The 16493-nt window shown below is 37.9% G+C and overlaps 1 protein-coding gene across 1 annotated transcript in view; it reads left to right on the top strand.

Annotated features, from left to right (window-relative positions):
• The window catches only part of AMTN (amelotin), a 50158-nt gene that overhangs the window by 22557 nt on the left and 11108 nt on the right, over positions 1 to 16493 (top strand). Inside the window, exons 2-4 of the mRNA XM_032213812.1 lie at positions 12627 to 12673; positions 12790 to 12843; positions 14674 to 14730. Of these exons, the coding sequence (XP_032069703.1) occupies positions 12627 to 12673; positions 12790 to 12843; positions 14674 to 14730 (158 nt within the window). The remainder of the gene's footprint in view (positions 1 to 12626; positions 12674 to 12789; positions 12844 to 14673; positions 14731 to 16493) is intronic.

Genomic DNA, 16493 nt, shown 5'->3' with positions numbered 1-16493 from the left:
TTATCTGTTGTACCAAATCATAATGCTAATGATAAGATTATTCACTTTTAAGCAGTCTCACAATTTCACTCTGTGTGTGTGTGTGTGTGTGTGTGTGAGAGAGAGAGAGAGATAGAGAGAGAGAGATAGATAGAGAGAGAGAGAGAGAGAGAGAGAGAGAGAGAGAGTGCGTGTGTCTGTGTGTGTATTTATATTCCTTCTTTATAGCTACCAAATATTCTGCAGTCTGGATTAATTGTAGTTTCCAAATAGTTGTTAAGGGCAACGCTATGTAAAGTACAGGAAGTCCTTGACTTACAACAGCTCATTTAGTGGTTAAAACGGCACTGGAAAAAGTAACTTACAACTGTTTTTCACAGTTATGACCATTTCAGCATCCCCCATAGTCACATGATCAAATTCAGATGCTTGGCAACTGACTCATATTTATGACAGGGGCTGTGTCCTGAAGTTTTGTAAACTGCTTGCAAGCAAAGTAAAGAAAAAGAAAAGGAAGCTACATTCACTTAACCACCATGTTGCTAACTTAAAAACTGCAGTGACTCATTTAACAATGGTGGCAATAAAAGTCGCAAAATGGGACAAAACTCACCTAGCAATGCCTTACTTAGCAACAGAAATTTGGGACTCAATTGCAGTCATAAGCCGAGGAGTTCTTATATAGTATGTTGAAATAGTCTGTCTGGGTGGTAATGAAAGCAGGAGCTCCTGTAACTCACCTCCTACACCAGGTAACGTCATGATGCAAAAACAGAGGGTGGGCAAAGGTTGTTCTAGTGATGGCCCTCACCTATTGTTCAAGCAGAAGCTGTGAATCCAGAAGGACCTGCAGATGACACTAGTGTTGATGGAGAATCCCAATATGCAAACAGAAACTCTATTTTTCTCTGCTTGTTCTCTTTCATCAAGACCCTCTCAGCCTTCTAGCACTGGGATAGGATGTTGATATCTTATACAGAGTTGGCATCATCAATCTAAAGGGGGAATCACAGTCCAAACTGTCAGTTGATTTGTCTCACTGATATGGATACTAAAGAGCGGAGAAGAAAGAGTCAACCTCAGTGGGACTCCAAATTGCAAACACCACCAAGCTGATTTCTCATCGGTACCATAGACTAAAACCACCACATAAGGAAGGAACGGAACCACAATGCCTTCTATCCCCAACCCTTCTAAACAATCCAATGTCTTTTATGAGTAAAGTTTTATCTGGGTAGATTTAGCATCCTTATTCTGCAAAGAGCTGGGTATAATGGTGTTCCCACATCATCTTTTTCCAAAGGGTTCAGGGAATTTAAACTATATTTTTATTGCATTATAACTTGAGCAGCTGTTACTGAGGGGCTAGTAAATTAAAGAAGTAAACAGATTGGCCATTTTGTGAAATAATTGATAGGAACCAAACTGAAGTTCAGACTGAAATGTTACACCAAATTTTAATTGAAACTTAAAACATGAATTTGTCCTCAACATCTACGACAAACCGTATTCTAATTTCTAAATATTTAAGGAGATGCTGTGTTTTAAACTGACACATTTTTAAAAAAAAGGGAAACAGGCAAGTAAATCAAGGAACTCACTTGGCTAAGCCAGTTAAGTGTAACAAGGATAAGGGCTAAGCCAGTTATGTATAACAAGGAAATAACATATGTAGAGTACCAAGGGGTATTTTCAAGGGACTGTTTTCTTAGAAGCTAAATGCATAAGCAAAGACACATAATTTTATTAGCAACATAACTAGTATTTGAGATGCTGGCAATTGTGCTCAAACACGTTACGAGGAACAAGAAAAGAAAGTTGCTGGTTGAGACAATGTCACCGATGGCAAGAGTTTCCACTTGTTAATAATGACTGATATCCCATCATAGCTTGGGACTGACTCTAACTTCTACCACTACTTTCCCTTCAATGTGTTTCTCTGATAATGGAAGTATCAGAGTTCTTGAACAATGTATTCTTAATTCTCAGAGAGACCTGAGACTTTCTAACTGCTGTATTTGAACTCCTATCAAGATTTGATCCATTAGAACTTAGCTGTATTTGGGAAGAGGGGTTGTCTTCTGAAAATGATGCACTGAGTGGCAAGGCAATCTTTTTCTCCACTGACAAACAGCTGATTTTGCCACCAAAGCTGGTTCTTTCATGGGGCACTCTCCAATTCGAACAGAAGCAACTAGGAATGATCTAAAATGACCCTCAGACCACTATGTACCTATCTGACAAGAGGAATCTTGCTGGTTGCTATTTTCAGTGGGAGTGGCTGGAGGATTGGGTCTCCATCTTCTCCTTTCAGCTGTTTGTTTTTTAAATGCACCTCAGTTTTAGCTGTATGTTTTGAAGTTTCTTTTTTCATTTTGATCGTCATCTTTTCCCTTGACACCGAAAATGGTAAAAGAGGAAATTAAGAAGATTTTCATCTTTAACTATTAATCAACTGGTTGAATGTTGAATTACTCCACCCCCTTGCAGAATTTTAATGTGAAGTTTTGGCATCTTTTTTAATGCTTTATTTTGGAGTTGCAAATCACTTTTTCTTTCATCAGTCAATGGTGATGTCTTGGATAGCAAAAGTGATCTGATTTGATTTACATTCACATTGGATTTTCACTACAATGATTTTGTATTCCATTAATTTTTAAAAGCTCTGGTCTTATTTTTCTAACCTCTGATGGGAATTTCTCCCTTTTTTTTATTCACTTTTTATGTGGGAAATATTATCTTAATTCTTTCTGTGTTCATTCTGTTATAGTACAGCTGCTACCCCATCCTTAAGAGGAACTGCTTAAGTTTGGTTGTGAAAGCTCAGCTATTGGGGAGTTTTGGACTATATTAAAAATGCAAATAATGCATCAACTTAATGTTAAAGCCTTTTGGGAAGCTTTTGAAAAAAATGCTTTTTAGTTTACAAGTTGAAGATGTACATAAAAAGTTTGATAAAATAACAATTGTTTTAAATCAAACCAAATATGGCACTCAGACACAAATAAAGGAAACTAAACAAGGCTTACAATAAAATGGATTGGAATCTAATTTATTGCTGGCAAATTTGAAGGAGAAGGTCCTAGTTTAAGAATTGAAGGTTTGTTGAAGAAGGCTGACAGGGACCTGAATTCTAAAGACTTAGAGAGGACAGAATCAATAAGTGATGGACTAGACTTTCTTAAGGAGATTGATGAAGATTGGGAAATGGACTTATTAAATCCAATCAGAAAACAATTGTCAAGAGATGCTGTGTTTCAACCTGTAGACAGATTTTTTTTTTTTTTTTTTACAAAAAATGCTGTGGAGATATTTACAACAAACAGTTATGATTTGGGGGAATGAGAGCCAATTGTTGGGAAATATCCCTGTCAAAATTTTAAGGAAAAGTTTTATCAATCAAGGATATTTGATCTTGGACAGACAATTGTGGCGGTTTATGGTATACAAGAAGCCATTGTGAACTCTGCAAATTAAATACAAAAATAGATTGTTAACAGGGCTTTGAAGTTTAACTTTGCTGTAGGCTTTATCTGTTAACTATGTTTTTGTTTTATATAATAGATAAATGCCAGGTCAAATTGGTTGCGTTAATGGAGTTGTAGAAGTTAATAAACTGTAGGCCTTTTTTTTTACAAGAGGAGGACAACATTATTCTTGAAATATATCTGTCCGTATTCAACTGGGGAGACAATCTTTATATATACTTTGTTTTCTATGCCCAGTTTTTGTATATATTGTTTAGTTTTGCTTTGTTCTTGTGTTTTTTTCCTTTGTTTTTTCTATTTGCTTATATTTTAAATAAAAATATAAAAAAAACAACGAAGTTGTGGGATGCTCACAACACCCATCTTTTACGGAAAAAAATGCACCATTTCTCTGCAAACCCATTTCATGCAGGTGACTTTGTTTCCCGAAATAAAACATGATAATCCAGTATATTCTAAGCACTCTCCAAAACTCATCACAAATATTATGCCCCACGTTTTCCCTAATCAATAAGTTGTTGTCTACTTTGGGAGACTTGTCCTGAAGCTTGATAATGGTTTTGAACATAGTGAAAATGGCACATCATCAACTTTGTGGCTACACATACCTTTCAGTGTCCTATTTTTTTTAAACAAAACATGTTTGAAGAAAGAGATTCATTGCTTCTGCACAAACATCTCTTCTTAAAATATATCATACATTTCCCACTCATAATGTTTAAGAAACAATCCTTCCTACATTCCATGCACTAGAACTGCCAATAGTTTTAATATACAGTAGAAGATGCATAATATATTCTTTGGTCACTATCGAATTTTAAAATCTGTTCCAAATTCATAAACATTGGTGTGCGTGCACACACACACACACAGACATGTAAATACACATACACATGCATACATACATGCACTGCCCACATTTTGAATCCATTTCAAAAGTAGAAAGCACAATTTAAAAGAGAAACTGATTAAAACTATTTATAAGTGTATTGCAAATTTTTAGATACAAATCGTCTTAGCTGATTTGTTTTCATTAATCAGTTTCTTGGTATTGAGGTCTAGTGAAAAAAAATTGGGGGCAAATTAAGAGAGAAGTCTAGAGGCTACAACTACTGCTTAGTCTTATTCTTGAGGGAGATTGCTTACTCTTGTCCTACATAGATGGCATATGAACTCCACTTTTTCACAAAAGTCATTTGAATGGTGCCTACAGATAATGTTTACATGCCATGGACTTTTCATGTCACTGGCATTTATTTAGATGTAGTTGTTTCTTGGTTATGTTATAGAGTACCCACAGCACCGGAGTATTATACCAAAAGTAAATAAATAAATAAAAGTGATACATAAGCTGAAGCAAAATTTCTATGGAGATTCTCAGGTCATGGTTGTCCCAAAGGTGCTTTTCCAAAAGGCAACTAGACTTTGTTTTTCTTTGAAGACATTTTCACTTCTCATCCAAAAAGCTTCTTAGGTTCTATCTGAATGGTGGAGGATGGAAGGATGTATATGCACTCATCTGATCATTAGCACTCTTTATGAGAGTCATTGAGGCCACTTGGACATTTATCTGTGCTCTCATGGTCAGCTGAATATTTGTTTGTTTATTGGATTTATATGAATATTTGTTTGTTTATTTGTTTGTTTATTGGATTTATATGCCGCCCTTCTCCCAAAGGACTCGGGGCGGCGTACAGCATTTAAAAAAAAGACATATTACAAAAGTTAAAAAAATTAGATAGAGTATCCAAAAACAAACCCAATTAAGATTAACAATAACATTTAAAAAATTAGATTGAAATTAACAATAATCAATCATTTATTTTATTTTGTTCAGGCCAGGCCGGCTTGCTGGAAAAGCCAACTTTTTAGGGTGCATCGGAAGGACCGGAGGCCGGGGATTATATGAAGCTCCGGGGGCAGCTCATTCCAGAGGGAAGCCAACTCTGTGGGATCGCACTGGACGGTGGGAGGCTACCGGTGGCAGTAGGTGGTCTCGCCGGTATCCTGGGCCTAAGCCATGGAGCACTTTAAAGATCATAATTAGTACCTTGAATCACACTCGGAAGACAACCGGAAATCAGTGCAGGCCTCCTAAAAGGGGCGTAACATGGGAGCACCTAGGTACCCCATGATAATGTATTGTAAATGCATATGGAACCCTCTTATGACACAGTCCTTTCAGCAGTTCAAAGGACATTCCTTGCTCATCCTACATCATGTGTGGTAGCTTAATCTACTGTGAGACTGAACAGAAACTTTATCTAGAAACACTTCCAAATCCCAAGTATTGGACAGCAGAATCACTTTACGTGGAACACGGGTAAAATGAATTGGAAAAACTATGGATGGATATTATCAATGCCATTCCCATGGAGCAACCTGGAAAGAGAACAAGACTGTTATAGCCCCAAACAGTTTCTAAACAATTTTTTTCTGTTTGGGAGGGTAACATCTTTTCCCCCCTCAATAAATGATCTGTTCTCCCCAGTGAGACAGGAGTTTTCTTGATTTCAGACAGACTGATTTTTGATGACTGAGCCCTGCGTCAAGATGGATTTGAAATTATTTTTGTAGTCATTAGACATACAGGAAAGGAAGCTCTTAACTGGCAAAACAGTACCAAAACTATTTTCAGAGATCAGTAGGGGATTAGGAGTACCTTGTGAATCAGATGTGTTGATTGGTTTCTGCCATTATATATAGTTACGCTAAGTCTGTTGTGAATCGTGCTTCTGCTTACTGTACAAATCTACAGAATAATTCATTTATTACATGCAGTTCTTAACCTAGAAGGAAAATATTTGTTTCTCTGCACTCTACAGAACAGGTAGAGAAGTAAAATTATACACCATTAGTTGGAGCTGTCATTTTCCACTCTGTTATCACACAAAAAAATTAACCCTGCTTTCTATCTTGCTGATGCTGCATTCATCTCTATTACAATTTTGTTTTATAGTCTAAAAGACAATTTAGCTCTGCATAACCATTAATTTTAATGGGATGGCCACTTACCCAATTACCAGATTAGGTGTGGGATTGATACAAGAAAGAACTTGTTAAAATGGTCCTTTGGGAGGGTGGATGGGGAGGTGGAAGGGGACTAAGAAAGATGGAGTGGTAAAGGTGAGAAGGCAAGAAGAAGAAGAAACGAATAGCCTGGCCAAGACTCAATACTAAACCAGAAATCAGGTTTATTAGAAACCAATATACGTGTTTGATTGCTCCATTGCTACAGTTTTGTCCGTCTTGCCAATGGCAGTCCCTGGATTGCAGATCATATGTTGTTTTCAGTCATAAAAAGTTTGGACGATGCAATCAGAGCAATAACATTTAGATTTATATACCGTTTTACAGTGTTTTACAGCCCTCTCTAAGAAGTTTACGGAGTCAGCATATTGCCCCCAACAATCTGGGTCCTCATTTTACCCACCTCGGAAGGATGGAAGGCTGAGTCAATCTTGAGTCTGGTGAGATTTGAACTGCCAAATTGCAGGCAGCCAGCAGTCAGCAGAAGTAGCCTGCAACACTGCACTATAACCCCTGTGCCACTACAGCTCCAAGGGTATAACTTGCTTTTCTCACCAGCCAGCTGAAAAATGGGGCAAAAAGATCCTTGGTTTCTATCAATAGAAATAAAGAAAATGCTTCACTGATTTCTCTTTCCTGCCAATATTTACCCTCCTTTCCCCAACTTGATCAACTCATTGGCAAAAGAAAGTAGCAATCCTGAGCAGAGGTGAGACAAGCTTAAAGTAAGTGAGATGATGTTTTCTTTTCATTCCCAGAGTTGTGCTCAAAAGTCTCTGTTTCCCACAGTGGAAAACCAGGAATGTGTGAACAGGTTACTGAAGGGGAAGCTTACGTGCATGCATTCCCCTACCATCCACCCACACTTCTGTTCTGTCTAAGTTTGCTGGAGAAGGTAAAGAACAAAAAATGTGGATGACTGTCACGCATGTGTACTGTATGTTGTCCATGCTTATCTTGTGACACAGACATATAATAGTATATACAGCCTCTACTCCATAAAATAATGAAACAATTGGGCCAAAATATTTGTTCATTCCTCAGCTAAATAAACTAAATATACTGGGATTTACAAACCAGAGGTTAAAATAGAATTTAGTCCAAGTAAAGCAACAAGAGTTGCTATTAAAAGACTGCTAGAAGGGCTGAAATAATAGTAGGATATAAAATGCTCCATTAAAACTTTCATTGTGTTATTGTAAAATTGACATAATAATCATTACAGAACATTGTGTACAGGCCTGGTAAAAAGAACACACTGGAAGAATTTATGCAATATCTTATCCAGCTAAAAATCCCTGGTGAAGCTTCCTTGATGTAGAATAACCAATGTAACTATTCATAGATGAACATCTGTATTCGTTCCAAGAGCATAGTCAGATGGCTGTATTCATATATTATCTTCCTGCTCCATTATCAAGCTTTTTTCTGTCTCAGGAACAAGCTGTCATGTGGTGCTGTCCTTACAGTTTTATTGCAGAATGTGTTAAGGAAAGGGAGTAGATTCCCCAGGCTTCCCGCACTCTGAGTGTTACCTGCTGACAGAGAAAACATCAACCAGTCACTTACTTTAAAGTGTGATGGAGGCTATAGGTAAACTGCCTGGGATAAACCATCTCAAACTGCTTGACGGCTAAGTTGCTCTAATAGCAGTAGAATTTAGACTTATATACTGCTTCACAAGGCTTTACAGCCTTGTCTAAGCAATTTACAGAGTCTACATATTGTCCCCCCAAAATCTGGGTCCTCATTTTACTGACCTCAGAAGGACAGAAGGCTGAGTCAACTTTGAGCCACTCACAATCGAACTCCTGGCACTGAGCAATGATCTAGCATGTATTCTAACCACTGCACCACTGCGATCACTTGGGTTTCTTTCCGAATAAGAGTTTAGCACTCTTTGGAAAGAGTGCTAAACTTATATTAAATGCAAGACTGACTGATTCATATATAACAGTTGGACAGGAAGGATTGCAAGAAGCTCTTACTTCCTTTATCCATACCCTTCCTTCACATCTGCAACCTGTTAGCCCAGCAGGCATGAAGTAGGCACAAAGTAGATATGAAGTAGATATAAAGTCAACCTGTTAGCCCAGCAGGCATGAAGTAGGCACAAAGTAGATATGAAGTAGATATAAAGTCAACCTGTTAGTCTAGCAGGCCTGAAGTAAGGTAAAGTAAGAAGGGGTGGTCATTAATAAGCATGCTGTTATTTATTTATTTAGCATATGGTATATCATACATGGACTAGCAATATATATTAACTTTTCATCTAGATTAGTAGAACACAATAAAATATAAATGCTTAAAAGATCTATGTTTAAATACCAATATCTAGGCCGTCTAACCATTAACAGATACTGGACCGGTATATGCCCACTGTTTACAGACAGTCATGGTGTGATCTACAGTTTGACGTAGGACCCCACAGCAAGCCATATCTACTACTCTAAACAGAATTCTACATAAGAGGCCATTTTCTATTGCTTATGGAGAATAGCATTACACCAGCACTGTGGGTATATTGGAAAGCCATTAAGACCTGGTGATTCCCTAAGGTGTTTTTTCAAATGGCAACTGGACTTTGTTTTTCCTTGAAGATGTTTCACTTCTCATCCAAGAAGCTTCTTCAGTTCTCCAGTCAGAGAACTGAAGAACTCCAAACATTTTTTAAAAGATCACCTTTTAAATGACAAGCACATTAGAACCTGTCAACCATTATTTGGGCAGCTGCTTCTGTGGAAGTAAGGTATGACCACATCATCAGTCACATGGTTGATGGAGGATTCTAATGTCCACAGCAAAAACAGTGTCTGGAGAAGGGGAAAAGCTCTCCTTTAAAACTGGAACAGCTAAAGAGAATTTCAAGATCCTTCAACTGTAAACTGGGGACGAAGCAAGCAAAGACAACATCATGAGAACTTTGGATTTAAACATAGTTTGTGAAGTATGTTTGTGATTCAGTTGGAAACCACCTCAAGAAGATCTCTTTTGGAGCCCAAACTAGATGCTCAAAAATAGGTTTTTTTTAAAAAAAAATGCAGTACAGGGGAAACCAGACATCGGGGTATCTAAACAGTAAGTGGATGGCCATTTTTAAGTTGTGATCTTCTATACCGTTCTGATCTAGACTGAGAACCTGGTATACACAAGATGCTTTTAGACTACAAATCATGCTATTGTTCATCTACTCTGACCCTGAAAAAGTGGGCTTGATTTTCTTTAGCCCATTCAATATATTATTCCATTTCTTCTCAGAAAGGAAAAAAAAATCCCTCCATGACCACAGACATTCTGCGACATAATGATACTTACTGATAATAAGATGTTGGGTACTGCGTGATACACAAATTATCACCTGTGGGTTTTACTCTGATGACTACCCACCTGAATAGGAGTTTAAATTCATGCAAGGGGGGACAGATACCATTCAGAAGGGTTCCAGCTACTGAGGGAAGAGCTTTAACGAAACTCTAGGCACCAACCTGTTGTTCTGTTTACATCTGGAAGAGAATTGTGGGGTAAGAGTCAAGTTTGATAATGGTGAATAATGATGCTTATAAGATACTAGAGGGAAATAAAAACAAATTTCTGATTCCTTCATACAGATACCGTCTTGAAATATGAAGATTATAATTTTACTTCTTTCTCTTTTGGGGCTGACATTCTCCATTCCAGTAAGTTATCTTTAAAATTTTGCATGTGTTTCTTTTGGTGGTGTACCTTCTTAGCAAGCTGAAAGTGTATTATGTACTTCATAAAGCATAGAGCCAAGTTTCACCCTGATGCCAAAAAGACTTGTTCTCTGTAAATCTAAGATTGCACCAGCACCAAATCCTTCCCCATCTTTCAAAATTTGGGATTTTAATTTGTATAAAGTAATTTGGTTCTTTATCTGATCTTACCTATTCTCATTAGGTAGCAAAATCTCATGGATTAACAGCTGTAAAAACGTCCAATTACAAACATTTCTAAATAGAGTTTCAGTTTTCTTGAGGCTATTCTGGGGTATATTTGTTCTCCACACATCCTAGGGAGAGAACTACAGATGTCTTTATTTTACATTGTTGTAGGAAGGAGAACTGGGAGCAAGGCATGTGCTGAATTTTAAGCTTTGTCAAGATTTTGTGGGGTTTTTAAATGATGTTTGGAAGAGGAAGTTTGCAATTGTTTCTTTCAGTTTGTTTTTCAGATAGCTTGTCTGCAGGATATATATATATGGCACAGGTTCGATTCCCAACAAGGGTGTGGCTAGCTGATGAGAGCTAAATAGCTTGAAATAGATCTATACTAGTCTCCCTTTATTTATTTATCAGCATAAATATAACATATATATATATATATGCCTTCTGGGCAGCTTGGAACAATCTTAACCACTTGGGTTAAAATGTATAAAATAATCCCTCACCTTCTCTTTTGAAGGAGAGATGAGGAAATCACACTTATAGTCAACTCGATCCCTTAGATTTCACATGTGAAAAGTCTGGTGCATTGAGAAATATCTAAACAACGATAATACTCTACTATTTGTGCAATGTCTGTGCATGGGCTTATGTACATGTTCAGAGATTGAAAGTAATATAATATTCTGCTGGCTGAATTGAAAATGAGAACAAAAATAATATATTACCTTCAGAAGATGTGGGTGTTCCATCACTGGAGGCTTTCAAAAAGAGAGTGGACAACAATTTGTCTGAAATGGTTTAGGGTGTTCTGCTTGAGCAGGGAGTGTGGACTAGAAGATCTCTGAGGCCCCTTCCAATTGTTCTATGTTCTAACAAGTTTCAGTATTCTAGGACTGTACTTCTTCTTGTGTTTTTATTTTGTTGAAATAAAGTTAGGGGGGGGAGAGGAATAAAGAGAGGAGGAAGTTGAGAGGAAAAAGAGAGACTGAATCAGAGCCTCCCTATCTTTCCTTTTAATGTTTTAAGGGCCGTGGAGCAAGCCTAAGAAACTGAAAAAAAAAAATATTTGAAGGACTTTAAACTTATTTAACATCCTTTAAGGAAGTTACCAAACATATTTATATATTGAGCATTGATTCTATTACAAACACACAGAGAAGTGTGAACTAGAACAGAAATTAAATGCATAATGTTAAGCAGAACTATAACCAAGGGGGAGACAAGAGTGAAGGAGAAAGATGGTAAAAAGGAAAGAGAGAAAAGGAGAGACACAGAGAGGGAGAAAAAATGGTTAGTGATAAAAGAAACCAATAGCAGACAATATCCACATGCTGAGAAAACATCAAACATGTGAGTCCATTGAAGATACCAGGAGTTGAGCAAAACTCAATTGAACTCCCAGGTGACCTGACTTTCTTTATTCTATATATTTGTAGGACTAAATCAGCGTCCCCCAATTTTCTTTTCTCAAAGAAAAAAGTTTAAAGCTTTGTAGGGTCACTTTAAGTTGGCCTCCAAGAGGTCCCCCATCTTTGTGGCTATGTAAAGTGAGGCCAGGAGGAGCAGATTTGGTTCTTAGCAGCTGCTCTGATCAAATGGATGAAAGGAAAATAGAGAATGGCCTAGGAAAGGACATTTATTAGGAAAATAATCTTATTGCTCACAGCAATTTACACCTTAGTGCCTTTCCTGAGCACTATTCTAGGAAAATAATCTAAAAAATAGTAAGAGCAAAGAGCCTCTCTAGCCATGAATTTTGGTGTCTTTCAACTGGTGATTGTCTTAGGGTTGGAAATCCCAGGAGAATTTCTCAGTACTACATTAAAATGTTTTGGTGATGTGTTGGTAATTTAACAGTTGAGGAAAGCTGTGAATAGTTAAGACTCTATGATTCTCTTTTACCTCTGTGCTTTTAAAGAGCCACCAGAAAAGGAGTGAACACTCATTGAGAAATGAATCATATGTTATGTTAATGTTTCTCTGGCAACCAATACAACCTTAATATCGCTGGGAGTGTGCAAATAACTCCCCAGAGTATTCATATGTATGGTATAACGAAGTGCCTGGTACACAATGCATGTCATAATTTTTTTGTACTCAAAGAATGTAAATGAGGGTTAACTTCTCTTTTTGATTCATTATGGGTGGTTAATGGAAATCTTATTTTTGTAGCTCCCTAGCCTTGGACAAAGCTGTGAGAATGGTGTAGTATTGTTCCTCCTAGGTGATACAGAACATGCTTCTAACACTGAAGTGTTAGAAGGAGTCTTTGTAAGAGGCTACTGCAGCAAATCTTAGCTTGAATAATGACTTAGGTGGAGACTAAATTGCATAAGATTAAGACATATTGGTATGCTTCATTTAGAATTTATGTTCTTTCTCCTCAGATCAACCACATTGGTGGGATTCTGGCTACAAGCAGCAGCAAAGAAGTAAATAACGTAGGGGTGACAGTGGGGGAGGGGGGCTGCAGGATTGTTTGTTGCAAAAGCAGTGTGTGTGTTTGCATGATCATCGCAGGTTCTGAATTGTTTAATTATCTAGAAAATGTTGACACATTATTATGAGGCCTAGGTTCCTCTACTTTGGTTCTGAGCTGCTAGTTTCCTTAGCCACCTTCCCTGCTTTGGCTCACCTTATCTCTTGTTATTGGCCAAACAATGGAGACCCTCATCAGATCTGGCACCTTTTCTCGCAAATCAGAGTAAAATCAGTGCACTGGAAGAATCAAGAGAATGATCCAAAGTTACAAGATGAATTGGTAAAGCTCTGCCAAAAAATTTCCCCACTGCTTCTTTGTGGTTCCCTGCTTCCCCTTGTCTTTGCAATATGCCATCTGAAGCAGATGAATCAGGAATGGAGGCAGCTGTATTGCTGACATGGAGAAGGCAGAGGCGTAATAGCCATAGCATTTAGACTTATATACCACTTCACAGTGCTTTATAGCCTTCTCTAAACGATTTACAGAGTCAGCCTACTGCCCCCAAACAATCTGGCTCCTCATTTTCTGAACTCAGAAGGATGGAAGGCTGAGTCCACCTTGAGTCTGGGGAGATTTGAACTGCCAAATTGCAGGCAGCCGGTAGTCAGCAGAAGTAGCCTGCAGCACTGCACTCTAACTACTGTACCGCCCTGGCTCTTGAGTAGCCACAAAAAGGCCAAAACTAATCCAGGACAATTTGGTGCCTCAGGCAGAATATTTGCATATAATTTTTATCAACTTTCTCACAAATTACCCAAACGTGTCATCCATTCAGAAGTTCGGGGTAATCTTGAAGTACATTAGAAGGGAGTATGTACCAGTGTAACAAGACACTTATTTCAATGGGACTTACACCATATGAATATAAGTGCCCTATGAACCAAATCCTCCTACCTCCAATCAATTCTCCACCAATTCTTATAAAGTCATGCCACTACTCACTGGTTCAATTTATCTTATGACAGAGCTGTCTCCAGACATGGCATTACTTTCCATTATTTCCACCCTTTCTCTTTTAAGAAACCCTCTATTCTATCCACCGAAGGACAAGAGGGGAGAAAAGGTTAAAAAAGAAATAATTGTGACTGCAATCTTATAAATCAGCCTTCTCCAAGGTGGCAATCTCCAGATGTTGTCAACGGCAACTTTCCAAGCATGCAATTAAATCAGTATTGCAATGAGCATTTTGGTTGGGAAGGTTTTGGAATTAGGGGCCCACACAGGTGGAACATGTCATATTGGGAAAGACGGATGTACGGTGCTGTCTTTGGCATGTTTACTCAAAAGTAAATCTTTATATGTTCAATGGAGTAATTTTAGACTTCCAGCATTAATCCCATAGCTGTTCCTGGAATGTAAGCAGCTGGCGAGCAAAACTGCAGCCAGAATAAGCATATGCAGAACTTCAGGATTTTTTTTTTCATGTCCTGGAAAAAATATTTAATTTATTTGTTATAATTACTGTTGAAAATTCTGTATGATCAAAACTATTGTCCTTTAAGAAGTTTTTAAAATCATGCTGCCTGTGTTCTATTGTATTTAAAATTTCCTGTAGAATTATCTAAAGTGAGAAGGTCAAGAAAAAAATTTCCCACTACTATTCTGCTAACATAATAGATAAATTTCCATAAAAAGGAGCTGTTAAGTATATATGTGCATAGTAAACAGCTCCAGCACAAGAAAATCTGCAAATAATTATATATCTTAGCAGGCAGCTAACCTACAGTGGTCTGATTATGATGAAATATTAAATCATTGTATGAAAAACTATTTGTGATTCATTTGCCAGATATTACGCCTGTTGCAAAGGTATATAGCCATCGGTAATACTCCACAGCAAGCTCAGGTACTGCCGTTTTTATTTCTCTTGATGGAAACACCTTGGTTAAAAAAGGTCACATTTTAACTGTCTTGCGCTGCAATTGTTCTGATATATAGTGCTATAAAATAATAACAATTCTATGTTATGATATGAAGCCAAATAATATATTCTGAATAAATAAAAATAAGTAAACATTAAAAAAACCAAAGTGAAGTAGGAAACAATGGGATAAAAGCAATACCTAAAATAAATAAAAATGAGATAAAATTGGCAAGTAGCTACTGATTAATCTTATTGCTGGCTTGAAGAAAATAAACTTATGATATGTTTGCTGGGTAATATTTTTTTTAAAAAACTCAAATTTAATGGCAATTGATTTAGCCTAGAATAGGATGTCCAATCTTGGCAACTTTAAAACTTATGGAGTTCAACTTCCAGAATTCCCCAGTCAGCATGGTGTCAGCCTTGAAACCATTTTGGGAGCATCTTCAGGGCTGCCATAGCAAGGATGGATGGAGCTGTGGGAATGTGAGGGGGGAGGTAGAGATAGCTGGGGGATGTGTAGCCAAACTAACATTCTTTCCCGTGGGAGCCAAGGACGTTTTACTAGGTGTTGGAGAGGCGTGAACAAAATGGAGTTGGGATTGCAACCTGATTGGACCATGTGATGGACATGTGACCTGGGAGCAACAATTTTGGGTTTTGATTTGGGTGGGGAAAACTCTGGGTCCTTCAGAGTCAGGTTTTCACCAGCTGGGTCAAATTGACGTCCCAAATAAAATTGTGCTTTGAGGAAACTCTTGGCCTCAGAGTTTTGATTGATTTGGGGTTGTTACTTGGAACCCTGACACATGGCTGGCTGGGGAATTCTGGGAGTTGAAGTCCACAAGTCTTAATGTTGATAAGGTTGGACACCCATGGCCTAGAATCTAAGGTAGCAAAAGTATGCATAGAAGGAAATCCTGATTCCAAATGGAACAAGAATGTTCTGAGATTCCGGAAAAATGATAGAACAACACTTGGAGGCAGAGGAGCCTGAGAAAGGCCAATTCCTCCTTGCGTACAATGTAGTTTACATTTGCCAGCACTACCTTTGAACTTCTCTCAATTCCTCCCCCTCTGCTGTTTGCAAATGGAGATGACGTCCAAGCCAAAGGACTTTCCAGTTGCAAATGATGCCTCTGAGTCCCAAGCATTTTCTATTGTGCCGAAGGGAGAAATTCACTGGGAGCAGGGAGGGTAGTGTTTCCCGGTCTCAATCTGCAAACTTTCTTTGAAAGTATTCATGGAATATGCACCCTCCCCCCCTTTTCTATTTGCCATAAATGCTTGCATATCCAGAGGGTTTCTGAAATAAATAAGAGAGTGGTCCATTATTACCATTTAATCAGGAAAATTCCTAGGGTTTAATCCTTGCTTCAAGATGTAGCAATTAGTGCTCATGAGAACTACTTTAATGTTGTTATAATTTTTTTTATAATGCTGCTAACCAATAACCCGGTGTTGCCTGGGTATTCTGGAAAATGTCCAGATCAAACATAATTTCTAATGTTGGATTTTCCCCCTTACCAGAGGGAGCCACCTTGGAAACTGTTACCATGGCAACTCCACTGCGCTGTACAATAGAAGCCATTTTACGGCAGTACAGTAGAAGCCATTTTAAGGCACAACAGGCTGTATCTTAACAGAACACAGATCCCAAGGGGTGTTAGGGTATCTTACCTCCACAGTATTTGTTTTAAGAGAGTAAGTCATCTATGTACCAAGTTTGGTTGAAATTGCTTGAG

The sequence above is a fragment of the Thamnophis elegans genome, chromosome 3 (genome assembly GCF_009769535.1).
Source record: "Thamnophis elegans isolate rThaEle1 chromosome 3, rThaEle1.pri, whole genome shotgun sequence".
NCBI lineage: Eukaryota > Metazoa > Chordata > Lepidosauria > Squamata > Colubridae > Thamnophis > Thamnophis elegans.
Note: the sequence above shows the minus strand (reverse complement) of the source record. Positions and strands in the feature narration are given on the sequence as shown.